This window comes from Danio rerio, chromosome 16, assembly GCF_049306965.1.
Source record: "Danio rerio strain Tuebingen ecotype United States chromosome 16, GRCz12tu, whole genome shotgun sequence".
Lineage (NCBI taxonomy): Eukaryota > Metazoa > Chordata > Actinopteri > Cypriniformes > Danionidae > Danio > Danio rerio.
Window position 1 is genome coordinate 2,025,001 of NC_133191.1, and position 15,000 is coordinate 2,040,000.

General features: G+C 40.0%; 1 protein-coding gene across 10 annotated transcripts in view; it reads left to right on the forward strand.

The window, feature by feature from the left end:
- grik2 (glutamate receptor, ionotropic, kainate 2) overlaps positions 1–15,000 on the forward strand; it is a 339,915-nt gene that overhangs the window by 142,233 nt on the left and 182,682 nt on the right. For all 10 annotated transcript variants that reach the window (XM_073925009.1, XM_073925012.1, XM_073925013.1 and 7 more), the window contains 1 exon segment: positions 559–732. In XM_073925009.1, the coding sequence (XP_073781110.1) occupies positions 559–732 (174 nt within the window).

Here is a 15,000-nt window from a genome sequence, read left to right on the forward strand (position 1 = left end):
ATCCAAAAATATAAATACACCAAACAAAATGAAATAAAAATGAAATCAAATAAAAAACTAATAAATAAAATAAAATAAAATAAGCACGCAAGCAAGCAAACAAACAAATTATTAACAAAAATTAATTAATAATTTATAGGTAATTAATTAATTAAAAATAAGACTAAACTAATTATTTAATAAAGTACTATATAATATATTATTAATACTATAATATATCAAATAAACCAAAAAAAAAAACAAAACACAAATATAAGTATATAAACCACAAGCATGAATAAATAAACTAAACAAGCAAAAATTATAACCAAATAAATAAAAAAAATATAACCAAATAAATAAACAAACAAACATTTTCATGGCTGGTACATTTTCTGTTTTTGCCTACGACTACAAGATATCTCACTAGAGTTTTGAAGTGGGTCAGCCTTATAAATAGGTATAATTATTATTGATGTGTATTATATAAGGATGTACAAATGCAACTTATTTCAACAGTGATTTAAGGTTGTTCCCCCAATTATTTGCCAATTTACAATCCTTCCCAAATGCTTTTAGGATCTCTTCGCATTGGACGTGGAGCCGTATCGCTACAGCGGAGTCAACATGACTGGATTTCGTATCCTAAACACAGAGAACAGTCAAGTGTCCTCCATCATTGAAAAGTGGTCCATGGAGCGTCTACAGGCACCTCCTAAACCCGATTCTGGCCTCCTCGATGGCTTCATGACAGTAAGAAACATTTTGGTGTTTTGTGTGGCTCTGCTTTGGACTTTAGCGCAGCTTTCAGTTGGTCAATGACGTGGACTGTTTCAGTTCCTCGAAATAGCAACTTGCAAACAATGCGCCTTAACACACCTCCTTTTCAGACCAGCACACCAATGAGTCCACAAATGGACTTGCTGTTTAAACAACATGGTGCAAAACATCTCCAGGTTTGAGGAAAGTCCTTACCCTATGTGGAAGAGTTCAAGTATCTTGGAGTTTTGTTCACTAGTGAGGGAAGGATGGAGCGTGTGATTGACAGGCGGATTGGTGCAGCGGCAGCAGTAGTGGAGTCAATGTACCAGTCCGTTGTGGTAAAGAAGGAGCTGAGCTGAAAGACAAAGCTCTAAATTTACCGGTCAATCTACACTCCTCCATTCATCTAAGGTCATGAGCTTTGGGTCAAGACCAAATGAGTTTCCTTCTCAGGGTGGTCCCTTACAGATAGGGTGAGGAGCTCTGTCACCTGGGAGGATCTCGGAGTAGAGCCACTGCTCCTCCACATCGAGAGAAGTCAGCTGAGGTGGCTCAGGCATCTATTTCGGATGATTCCTGGACCCCTATCTAAGGAGGTGTTCCAGGCATGACCCACCGGGAGGAGGCCTCGGGGAACACCCAGGACACACTTGAGGGACTATGTCTCTCGGCTGGCTTGGGAACGGCTTAGAGTCCCCTCTGAGGAGCTGGAGGAACTGTCTAGGGAGAGAAAAGTCTGGGGTTCTCTCCTAAGACTGCTGCCCCCATGACCCGGCCCCAGATAAGAGGACAATAATAAGATGAGATTAGGTGCAAAACATTGAATTTATAGTTGTGCTGGTCTGAAAATAGCAACAAATCATGCCAAACACGTCTTATGCCCTATTGCGCGGCTGTATGATAAGGCCCTATGTGTTTTGTGGGTAGTTCTCACATGTAAGCATCTATGTTCGAGTGGTTGTTGCAGTACAGACTGAATTGTGTGTTACACGAGTTGTTGATGTTATCCAGTGCGTGCAGCCCGAGAGTACTGATAGAATGTGTTGTGTTTATAAGCCAAGTTACACAACTATAACCCCCTAAATTATTAGACCGCTTGTTTATTTTTTTCCCCAATTTCTTTTTAACAGAGCAGATTTTTGCGACACATTTCTAAACATAATAATTTTAATAACTCATTTCTAATACCTGATTTATTTTCTCTTTGCCATGATGACTGCAGGGGCGGACTGGGACTAAAAATCAGCCCTGGCACTGTAGCCACACCAGCATTACCACACCGACACAGCCCCATGCACAGACAAGCACATTCACTATTTATATTGGTGTACAGATGGTGAAATAATATAAGCAGTTCCATATAGGTAATAGATATTTAAACATTTAATGTATGCTACTGGAATAAAAACAATCCATTTATAACAAATTTATACATGCAATAATTTCATACATTCATTTTCTTTTCGGCTTAGTCCCTTTATTAATCAGGGGTCGCCACAGCGGAATGAACCGCCAACTTATCCATCGTATGCTTCACACAGCGCATGCCCTTCTCATGACTAGGAAACACCCATGCACACACATTCACATACATGCACTACGGACAGTTAAGCCTACCCAATTTAGCTATAGCACATGTGAAACTCACGTGAACATGCAAACTCCACACAGAAACACCAGCTGTCCCAGCCGTGGGCCGAAATAGAGACCTTCGTGCTGTAAAGCGTCAGCGCTACCCTGTGCTGCCCCCTTTTAAGACTATTTCATTTAATTTTATGCATTTGGCAGCGTTTGATTTTAGAGCCTTTTTTTTGTTTGCTTTCTCTGAGCTTTTTGCACTGCCTTTCCTTTTTTTCCAATTTGTGTTGCACTTACTGTTTGTTTGACATTATTACCAGATTTTGATTACGTCCGCGTGACCTCCAATTGGGTCAGACCATCTCGAAACCAGCTGGTCATTGCCGATTGGGCGAATCCTTATTTATTATTATTATTATTAACCTAATATCATCATCATTATCATCATCATAATATTCATATCTTGCAAGAGATAAAAGCTGCTTGAATGTAATAACATACGTATAAAAAAAATAAATAAATAAATAGCTGACCCGGCCCACATTTTAAAAATGGTCTGGCCCATCTGGCATTTGCCAGAATTGCCAGATGGCCAGTCCGTCCCTGGATGACTGTAAATAATATTTGACTAGATATTTTTCAAGACACTTCTATACAGCTTAAAGTGACATTTGAAGGCTTAACTAGGTTAATTAAGTTAACTAGGCAGGTAAGGGGAATCAGGCAAGTTATTGTATAACAGTGGTTTGTTCTGTAGATCATCGAGAAAAAATATAGCTTAAAGCGGCTAATAATTTTGTCCCTAAAATGGTTCATAAAAAATTCAAAACTGCTTTTATTCTAGCCAAAATAAAACAAATAAGACTTTCTCGAATAGAAAAAATATTATCAGACACACTGTGAAAATGACCTTGCTCTGTTAAACATCTTTAGGAAAATATTTTAAAAAGAAGAAAAAAATCGAAGAGGGCCAATAATTCTGACTTCAACTGTATATATACACATACATGGAATTGCAGTCCAATTGAAAACAGTCGAGTGTGTATTAATTGATGCTGGGATGAGCTGCAGGAGGTTGTTTGCTCTGTCTGTGTACAAGACTGTTTGTTCCCCAGAGAACTTGAACCCACAACCTGCAGGGTTCTCTGCGATCTGAGCCGTGCCTGATAAACAGGGACTCTGCTTTATAGCGATCTAAAAAGCGCCTGATATCAGCGCACTGGCAGGATCCCAGTTCCTCCTCAACAGTGGCTCTCCTATCCGGGAAAAAGGCCAAGATATGAACTCACTAGATGCTGGGTGAGACGGAAACAGAGGAAAGATGAGAAGTCGCATGCCAAAAAAGAAGAAACCTGCCAAAGAAACTCTCGCGGGACACAACACAATGACACTTTTTTGGACTCGTTGGTTTTACATCCTGTTTATAGAGGAATTTACACAGCTGTGATGAGGGAGGACTCTTGTCTTGATTTACACTTCCGTCTGAGCTTCTTATAGGAGATATTTAGCAGAATGTGTGGCGCTTAAACTTATAGGGCTCTATTTTAACGTTCTAAGTGCAAAGTATAAAGCGCATGGCGCAAAGGTTTTAAGAGTGTCCCAATCCACTTTTGCTAGTTTAAGGATGGCTCTGCGCCCTGACGCATGGTCTAACAGGGCTATGCTTATTCTCTTAATGAGTTCTGGGTGTGTTTTGAACATGACGTTCATTAAACCAGTCAAAGTCTCATCTCATAATTCCATGAAGAGTCAGTAAGGTCGCTCCAGAGCGCATTTGCTATTTACATGGCGGACTTTGTAAGGGTAAAAACTGAACGCTTCACTAGCAAGAAAACAGTTCAACAGAGCATCTGCAGCGCGAGGATAAAGAACGAGCCTCCTCCATTCATCCTATTCACTTTCTCTTCTCTTTACTTAACTCATTACTTTACTCCTTTACTTTGGTGGAGTGGGGAAACAGTGGAAACTCACTCCACTGAACACATCCATTAGCCCACATATTTAATTTAGTTTGTTAAGCGCAAAGGTTTGTTTCAAAACTATTTCTAAATTCAGTTCTAATCTCCAGCAAAGAAATAAATGAACAGTATTAAAGAAGTGTGCTCAAAAAAGCGTTATATTCAAACACACGTCCTGTCCTTATGCCCCATATGATGCAGACATCTCTAAACGCAAAACCTAAACTAGTTTTTATTAAAACAAATTTAAATGAGCACAATAAATACTAATAATAATATAAAAATGTAAATTGTCATAAATAAACTAAAAAAGCCCCCCTCCTCCCTCAAAATAGCAACGCGCCAACAATGCGCCTTAACACACCGGACAGCCATGAGTCCACAAAGCAGCACAAATGGATTTGCTATATAAACAATGTGGAGCAAAAATTTGTAAAATTAGGGTTGTGCTTGTCTGAAAATAGCAATAAATTTCGCTAAACATGTCTTGCACCTTATTGCGCAGGGTGTATGATATGGCCCATTGAGTTAAGCATTACCATATTTAATTGGTTTGTTCAGATTCAGCCCATATAAATTGTTTGCAACCACTTACTGTACCTAAAACAATTATTTTTTTTTAGTGTATGGCACTTTTATTGTGCATTTTTGTATTTTGACAGCGTCTAAACATGTCTTTATATAAAATATCTTGCAGTCATACAGCTTTGAAACCGCACGTGATGGCCTGTTTCCACTGGGTGGTATGGTACGGTTCGGTTTGCTTTTATGACTGTTTCCACTATCTAAAGGTACCTAAAAGTATACCACTCTTTGGCTACCCTTTGCAAAGGGTACCTAACACAACATAAGTGTACCAAAAGGCGGAGCTAGACGTGCAACTGAACGCTATTGGTTAACAGAGATGCATCACTCGCTCGTGCAACAAGCCAGAATGAAAACAAAGGAACCGACATGTTTTAAATTCACAGCCGAGACATTACACCGTAATACTATATACATATAATAACAAGCCGTGGTCAACTCGAGCTTAAACAAAACTTGTTGTCTTGATGAGCTGCCACAAAGCCAAGAAGAAGAGCAGAATAAAGCATGAGCTGTTTCGCTTTCTCGCTTGTGCTCGCCGCGCGTCTATATGTAAAATAATGAACTGTTTGAGCTGATGATAATAACATGCACGTGATTATTAAGTGCTTCTGACACTCGATCCTTTCAGAAATGGACAAACACGAGAGTGAAGCGCGAAAAAACAAGGGAGAAGCCGGAAAAGCAAAGGAGCAAATGATTCTTTCAGCAACCTAAAAGATGAACAAGCTGCCTTGTTTAACTATTATCATCACCTTTTGGACTATTTTGAGCTCTGAATGACGGAATGACTCTCTAACAGAGGTTACATGTGCTGCTGAAGATTACAAACACAGATGAGAGGTTTGCACTGACCATGGGCTATACGTTGTGTGTTGTTTTTGAACCCAAATAAGGACTAAATGTCTGTTGTGTGTAGTTTTTCTGTAATTGGTAACATATCGGAGACTGTAAGGGTCTGTATGTGTTCATATATGTTGCATTTATTTATTCATTGTATATTGCAGACGTTTAAGTAGGCTATGATTATTGATCTACAGTTATAATCAAATCATGTTCATAGTAAGGTTAGTAATGAACATTTATAAACAAGTACTTATGCGTATAAAGCATCTGTTAGATGATATGTGATCAACCTTTTCAGCTTTACTGCAAGAATGACGTCAACTGAAGCTTTCTGTCTAACACCACAAACACCAAAAGAGTGTCATCGGTACCCTTTTGGCTGTGGAAATGCAGGCCTGATAAAGATGACCCATACTAACCCGTACTGTACCAGTCAGTGAAAACGGGACATGAGTAATCCTTTAATAATACCAATGAAAGATCTAGTATATCTTAAAGTGAACTATATACACACACACACAAACACTGGATATATAAGGCTGAGGGGAGGCCAGCTGGAGGGTAAATCCCCCCCCCCCTTTCTAACCCAGTCGATTAAAAGACTTAAAGCCTTTAATTAGCTGACTCAGCCTGTCCTACAGTAACTCATCAGTCTATCTTCACTCATCAGCTCTGCCAAAGAAAAAGCAAAAAAAGACAGACTCTCACTCTTCAAGGCTGTCTGTCCGCACGTCAATCCTTTCCGGTTGTAACATTGACAGCCGCGATTATTTAGAAAGCTTAATGGTTCCGGTTTCCCTGAGAGCTGCGTTTGAAGGCAGCCGCTCATTCATCAGCCGATCAGTCAGAGGCTAATGCGTATTGACACTGTGAAAAGTTTGCGTAAATGTTTGATTAGCAGCTTCACCGGCTCACTGTATTTATGGTGCTGTTAAAGCTTTATATTTAACCTCTGGAATTCAGTACAGACTGTGACCAACACTTGGTGAGATGTTGTTCACATTGTTACACTGCGGTCTAACAACAAGTGACACGATGCGACATGTCGTCCAGTCTTTTCCTTGTTAAAAGATGTTTTTGTCTTAACCATCTGCAATATTTTAATGAAAGTTCATTGAACTTAATAGAAACAAGTTACGTGAACTCTGAATAATGAACGTGAATAATCTTTATATTTATATAGCGATTTTCTGGACACTCAAAGTGCTTTACACATTTTTTTGGGAATCTCCTCATCCACCACTTGTGTGCATGCAATGGCAGCCATATTGTGCCAGACCACATGTCACACACCAGCTGACTGGTGGAAAGTGATGAAGCCAATTATGACATGGGCATGGTTAGGAGGCCATGATGGACAGAGGCCAGTGGGCAAATTTGGGTTAAACTCCTATTGTTTTTCGAACGACATCCTGGTATTTTTAACGACCACAGAGAGTCAGGACTTTGGTTTAACGTCTCATCCAAAAGACCGCACTAACTGAGCAGTATAGTGTCCCCTTCACTATACTGGGGTGTTAGGACCCACAAAGACCAAAGGTTGAGCGTCTCCTGCTGGTCTCACTAACACCCCATTCTGCAGCAACCTTGCTTTCCCATGTGCTTTCCCACTGGATGTACCTGGATGTGCAGTTGCAATCGTACATATTTGCGACGCAGTTCATTGAAACTGCAGATTTTGAAAACAGCAAATCAGTGTAATATATTTGTAACAACAAACTTGCAACCCCAGTTGGCTAACAATGGTTTTAGGCAATCCACCTAAAAGTGATCGAAGCTAAAAGACAAAAAAAATCCCAGATTAGTGTTTGTTAGATCTGAAGTCTATTGAAGAATTCAATTTAAACCTTGAGCAGATGAGCTACAGCAGCAAAAAAACATACAGGTGCATTGCAGAGAGCTAGCTGCCGGTTGCAACTGAAATGAGTTCACCTTATCTTAAAGATCTCGGGCTCCCAGCATGCTCCCATGGTAGCTGTTCACATACGTTGGCGGACTTGGGACACACAGAAAAGTTTGGGGTTCGAGTCCGACCCAAAACAGTTCCAGAATCCAGTTAAAACAAACAAAATACATAAAAAAACAGGCGATTAATAAATAAACGTGGTGAAATCACATGGCTGTGACAGCTTTTGTTTTTCTAGATTGTTTTTGAAAACACTATCGGTTGGGTTTAGGGATGGGGGTGGGCGGGTCAGTCAGTCAGTGTATATTGTGCCCTCTGGCAGATTTACGCAAGAAGAGGACACACAATAGGAATTTGTGACCATCAAAAAGCATACACAGCGCCCTCTGGTGGATTTGTAAAAACAAAAACTGCGAGTAGACATATGTCCGGTTATGTATTTTGAAATCTCCAGAAATGTACACCTGGGTACGTATCCGCAATGAGCCTGGGACATGATTTAGACTATTGTTGTGTTTTGTTGAGATTTACAGAGGTTTCTGTAAAAAAATATGGTAAAACTCAGATTATAGATCTAGTAAAGTCAATAAAACAGTCTTAAATGTCTTTTAAAAGTCTTTAAGTAAATAAAACTCAATATAAGTTAGGGATATTTTGAGTATACTAGTAAATAATAAGTACCCAAATACAATCATGTTCAAATTGCTTATTTGAATTTAGAGAATGAGTTTGCACAAGTAAACTTAACAAATGCATATTTGCATTGAGGATCCACACGTTGATGCAATATATTGTTTAGCCCCATTATATAAAGCATTTTGTGAAGTTTATTTATAAACTAATTTCAAGAGGATCACATGCTTATGATTGACCACAGCTGGTGCTGCATTAGCCAACTCATGATTCACCAATCAGACCATTCCTAAGTCACTATAAATAGCCAGAGTTTCTTATCTCAGTTACCTTCACCATGAAGAATCCCCCCTTCCACCTCTACTTCTCCTCCCTTTTCCTAGATAGGGTGGCATGGCGGCCCAGTGGTTTGTACTGTTGCCTCACAGCAAAAACGTCACTCGTTCAAGTCCTTACCAGGCCAGTTGACGTTTCTGTGAAGAGTTTACATGTTCTCAGTGTGCTCATGTGGGTTTCCCCTGGGTTCTCCGGTTCTCCCCAGCGTCCAAAAAACATGCAACATAAGTGAATTGACTAAACCAGGGGTGCCCAAACTCGATCCCGGAGGGTTGGTGTGCTGCATAGTTTATCTTCAACTTTCTTCAACACACCTGCCTGGAAGTTTCTAGTATATCTATACAGAGCTTAATCACTTAGTTTAGATGTGTTTTAATTAGGGTTGGAACTAAAATATGCAGGATACCGGCCCTACTCGGTCTGAGTGTGGGCACCCCAGGACTAAACTAAAATTGGCACCACAGATGAGCTTTTGGCCACCAGTATATCTCTCCATAGCAATCCCTAATTTGTCTCTAGCCATAAACAACCAGAGGAGTTCTTGAGAGCTACCTGAGCTCAAACTCACGCCCTGCAAATAGGAGGGAGCCCCAGGCTCGAGGATCTTATTATTCAAGCGTTGTTTTCATGGAAAAGAAATCTCTTAATGAACCCCATCTCCTCAAATTGTATTTCTTTATATATTAAAAAATTGAAAAGATTAAAAACAACACGGTTATATTATTTATGTATTTACTTTCTGAACGGGTCTGTGAGATTCATTCCTCGGCGGTTAGATATCAATGCATTTTCTCTTCGGACAATAATTAATCTTCATACGGTGAAAGGCTGCCCTGAGTCATGCTTTAACATGGATAATGAAAATGACCTAACAAGGTCCTCAGACTTATTAGCATAATTTCCTTCCGTGCTAATTGCTTTAGCTTCTGTCTGATTTACTTGGAGAGAGCTCATCTGCAGGACAACTCATCATTGAGCTGAAAAAAAAAAAAAAAAAGCGCCCATTCAGGACTGCGGTGCCAGTGTCCTTGTGCGGTTATCTAAGGAGACAGAGCGGAAAAAAAAAGTGTGAAGATAAAAGGGTCTTCAGTAGGACACCAGCGGAGATGAGAAGGTCACTCGCTAATGTTCGTAGTTAAATAGCAGTGTTTATCTTCAATTGAGAGAGTTTTCATGCATTCATTTTCCTTCGGCTTAGTCTCTTTTTTAGTCGTCAACCACCGCGGAATAAATCAACTATTCTAACATATATTTTATACAACTGAAGCCCTTCCAGCCGCAACCCAGTTCTGGGAAACACCCATACACACTCATTCACACACACACTCATACACTACAGCCAATTTAGTTCATCAATTCAACTTATGCCAAATGTGTTTGGACTGTGGGGGAAACCATATACACACCAACACGGGGAGAACATGCAAACTTCATACAGTAAGAACCAATGACCTTCTTGCTGTGAGGCCACACTGCTAACCACTGCGCCTCCACAGAGAGTTGTTGTTATGCTTTTATATAAAAGGAAGGATGTCGGCAACTGTATCAATAGTTGGACTAGACTTTAGTATTAAATGATGGTTGGAAGCCAGTGTGTAAGGGAAAGTGCGTCCACATTTTACCAGATCTGGAACTACATATTTGATGATGTACCATATCACCGTCGATGTGTTCAAGATCCGAACCCAACTCGAAAAATTTTTTCGGCTCTGAGTCGACTATTTTGTCCATCCCAAGCTCATTTTGAAAACGTAGCCCAGTGGACGTTTCTGGAGACCGCGATTTACGTGGCCGGAGGTACGTATGGCCACATTTGTTTTTTTCGAGTGAACGATACGGGGCAGTTTGACGCCGCTCCTCTTCTTCACGCTTGCCGGCTGTGATGGCTCACTCACCTCCGTGTGGAGGGCTTTGCCGCTGCAACCAGTTTTTCCGCTTAGTGTTACGTCTGCAGAGCAGAAGCCTGGAGGAGGAGGAGCCGGCCACGGCAACAATCGGGTTTGAGTCCAGGGAAAAGCGGTTCCAGAAATCAGGTAAGAACCGCTGGTAATAAAAACAAACAAGTTCGTGAAGGGGCGAGAATGCGGTGAAATTGGACGAGGGCTTTTGCTTTTCTTTTTTGGACGGCTTTTGTAAATAGTCGTTTGGGTTTAGGGAAGGAGGAGGAGGGCCCGGTTGATCGTTCAGTCATTCAGGCTGTCAGTCGGACAGATGGTCGCTCGACAGCTGCCTCCGACGGCTTTTTGCGCGAGAACAGCATGGGCGCGAACGGCGCGTGCTCCCCAGAGGCGTTCAAGATGCGAAAAAGCGCAACACAGCGGCCTCTCGTGAATTCGCGAAAACAAAAACTGCACAAATACTTACCTCCTGGGACGTATTCTGTGGCCTCCAGAAACGTCCGTGTGGCTACGTTTCCATGATGAGCCTGGGTTGATTTTGTCAATAGTTTTAAACACGGCAACTTTCAGATTTAACCCTTAGCTGGATGCTTTCATTCACTTGATTGATTGATTGATTGATTGATTGATTGATTGATTGATTGATTGATTGATTTTATTTGACAATTTTACCAAAAAATATACAAACAAGTTAGACTAATTCTTACATATTTTAAAAACTGTTGAGGATAAAATACACAAAAAAAGCCACAGGCTTATTTCCATTGTGGTCCTCGATATTCTTAAAAAATTGACTTAGTGCTGTGTTACCACATAGAAGCTCATTATCAAAAGCCCATACTAGAGTCTCTTCAAATATTCTACATTAATCAAGAGGCGTCAATAAAAACAATAAAGAGATTGTGAAAAGAGTGCATATTTGTTCTGAAGCATGCAATGGCGCATTTCCTTTATACAGCTTTATCTTGCTTGGGCAAATGTGTGTATCTGATGAACCGCTCTGTTATCAGCGTCTTATTGGAGATCTCTCAGATTGGCAGCTCTCGGCGGGGAACAAACATGTGCTTGAAGGGGACATTTGATGCCCACCAGCGCGACTCTATTCAAGACCAAGCCTTTCATAAATAGCCCATAAAACAGGAGTATCAAGCACCTCATCTTTCATTACGCCCATTAAACTTTCCTCAAGTCCCTTTTTTGCCTAACAAATGGGCTCCTTGAGGATCTGCCAGCTTTCTCTGATCCCATTAGCCCCTCCATTCCAAGGTCATCACATCGTATTGCCTAGAAAGAATCCCTATTTAATAGCAATCCCTATACCCGCGGGGTCTTAACACATTTAGGTTTTCTGGAATAATCCAAGAGCCCCAGAGAGAAACCATTGAGCTCACTAGCCAGAGATGATTGAAATGACTCCATAATGTGTGGGTGCATGTGACGAGCATGTGATGTTGCATTTGGCCGGGGAAATAATTCTTCGCTGTGTCTTGGCCGTCGTCTTTATGAGATGAGAATGGCTGGTAAAGCTCCGGTATTTGAGGAAAAACCCTACCCTAGCTGCCTTCTCCTCCAGACGAAGCCCCTTTAAGCCATGGCCCGCTGCCTTCTGCGTGGATCAGTGTGGTTGGTTGGTTTTGGTTTTTGGATGGAGGCCTTGAGATTTGGCTCAGACGTGGCCCACATGCTGTCGGAGGTATTTGCACTACGGTTAGGTTGACATGTGGAGGATCTGACATGAGCATTTCGGCTCAGCCTCAAATACCGAGCCAGCTTTACTGCACCTGAAAACTCCCGTCTTGTGTCTGTGAAGGTTTTCTAAGGAAAGCAAGTGTTTGTTTTTTTCTCGCCAAGACATTTTCTTACTCTTGCTATTGGATATATTATAAAATGACTTGGTTTAGTGCTTGGTTCTAAACAATTGAGCGTTTTTGCTGTTTACACTGCCTTCCTAATCAAAATGCAACTCATAAGTGAACATGAAGAAGACTTGAGTTCTTATTGATCCCTTTAGAGTTTGACATTATCATGTTGCAAAGACATTGTCATGGTACTTTATTAATTACAATTCATTTCATTAAGAGTTCTTTCAAAGCAACGATCGTACTCAGGTGAGCACCAAAAGCTCAAACATGCGTACCAAGACTTGCTGGAATAGTTGGGCTACGTCCAAAATCACATACTTCTATACTATATAGTACGCTAAGAAGGTATGTTAGTTGAGTAGTATGTTAGATTTCATAAAATTTATGACCTACTACTTCTGGCAAGATTCTGAAATGTGCATTTGATGTACACTACACTATCCCATAGTGCACCTTGGGAGAATTCATGAATTAGCATGAAGCATTGCAACATGACATGGTTAGGTCATGTGATAATGACAAATGGTCTATGTAGTACATCCGAATTACATTCATACTATATAGAATGTACTTTTCTAATGGCCATGTAATAAATTAAAATTTAATTGTAGTATATACTTGACTAGTAGGCGATTTCGGAAGCAGCCCTCATCTTAATACTCCTTCAATTGAACCCTAGAGGGGTTTATTTGTGATGAGAACATGAACAGACCTCGAACCGACACAAATGCAATACGTATTTCGATTTTCTGGATTAAACCAGACGCTGCAGTCATCTGCGATGTGCATTCTGGGATGACAAAAGGTTTGATGATACTTTACTGCAAGTTGTGAGGGAGGTCAATGTCTGCTGGTTTTTCCTCCGCTCTTTGTTTACTTCCATGCATTGCATACGTGAGTTTCTTTTGCAGTAATTCTGTCCAATCAAAATGCAGCTCAGGATAATTCTATAGCCAATAACTGATGTGGATGTGTCTCGTGTCAGTTCAGAGCACTCAGTCTAGTGAGAAAAAAAGCCGAAATGGCTGAAACGTTACAATGTATCATTTTTAACCTTGGACTTGGAAACCTTGGAAACGACTAGTGTGAAAGCACTCACATTGATCTTTTGGATGGTTGGACATGCACATTGTTGGTGCCCTATGTGTGTTTTCGTCTGGTTAAAATGGATTCAGCAATTAAAACAAAACTACAACTAAAAGTACAAAATGTATACAGTCAATTAACAGTTTAACGAAATTGTGTTTCTTTGGACCTCTAAAATATTGTTTTGGCACACACAAATAATAAGAAATCTAACCTTTTCTAACTTTTATTTCTTAACCAAAAGACTAGTAGACCTTTAGAAATTTCTTAGCTATGACAACAGTAACTAGCTCAGTCAGAAATATTATAAAAAAACATTTATCATTCAATGCTGTCAGTGCAGTTGAAGTCTTAAGGTCAACCAACCTTGCAACCAATCATGCAACCAACCATGCAACCGACGGACCGACCAAACAAACAACCAACGAACCTACCCATCCATCCATCCATCCATCCATCCATCCATCCATCCATCCATCCATCCATCCATCCATCCATCCATCCATCCATCCATCCATCCATCCATCCATCCATCCATCCATCCATCCATCCATCCATCCATCCATCCATCCATCCATCCATCCATCCATCCATCCAACAGACCAACCGACCAACCGACCAACCAACCAACCAACCCTAACAAAGACTGTTTGGTGAAAAATGCATTACTTAAATATAGAGAAACATGTAATACATGTAAGAGCTCTGTTGAATAGCATCTGCTGAATGTTAATGTGGAAATAAATCTTTAAAAGTTGCACTTCATCACATATGGCAACTGACAGAACAGAAGTTACTTAATTATATAACGGAGACGAGATATACGGCGTGACTCTGTATAGAGTGTGCTTAACTTGTGGCATCATGTAATTGTATTCAGCTTAAGACTGCTTCAAGGAGAAAATCATAACCTTGACATCTTTGAAAAAAAGCTGGTTAAATGCTAAATGTGTGTGTGTGTGTGTGTATAAAACTAATTCGGTCCATTTGTTTTCACACACTGCAAAAATGCTTTATGAATTTATAAAAAATTGTGCCGTTTCTTGTCTTAATATCTAAAAATTCTTAAATCAAGAAGCATTTTCTACACAAGTAAAACATATGTTGTTTTAAGAAATAATATGCCAAAATTAGGGGGCAACACAGTGGCTCAGTGGTTAGTTCTTAATTTTTTAAAACCATTTTAAGGTCAATATTATTAGACCCCATTAGCAATATTTGTTTAGAATGTCTACAGAATAAACCACTGTTATAGAATGGCCTGCCTAATTACCCGAACTTAACCTTATTAAGCTAGATACTTCCTTTAAATGTGACTTTAAGCAGAATACTAGTCTCCTGAAGAATATCTTGTAAAATATTATTTACTGTCATCATGGCAAAGAGAAAAAAAAATCAGTTATTAAATACGAGTTATTAAAACTATTGTTTAGAAATGTGTTGGAACAAATCTTCTCTCCATTAAATAAAAAATTGGGGGGGGGATATACAGGGGGACAATAAATTCTGACTTCAACTGTATTTCAGTTAACAAAAATATTTCTGACCAACAGTATTAATCTTAGTTTAAG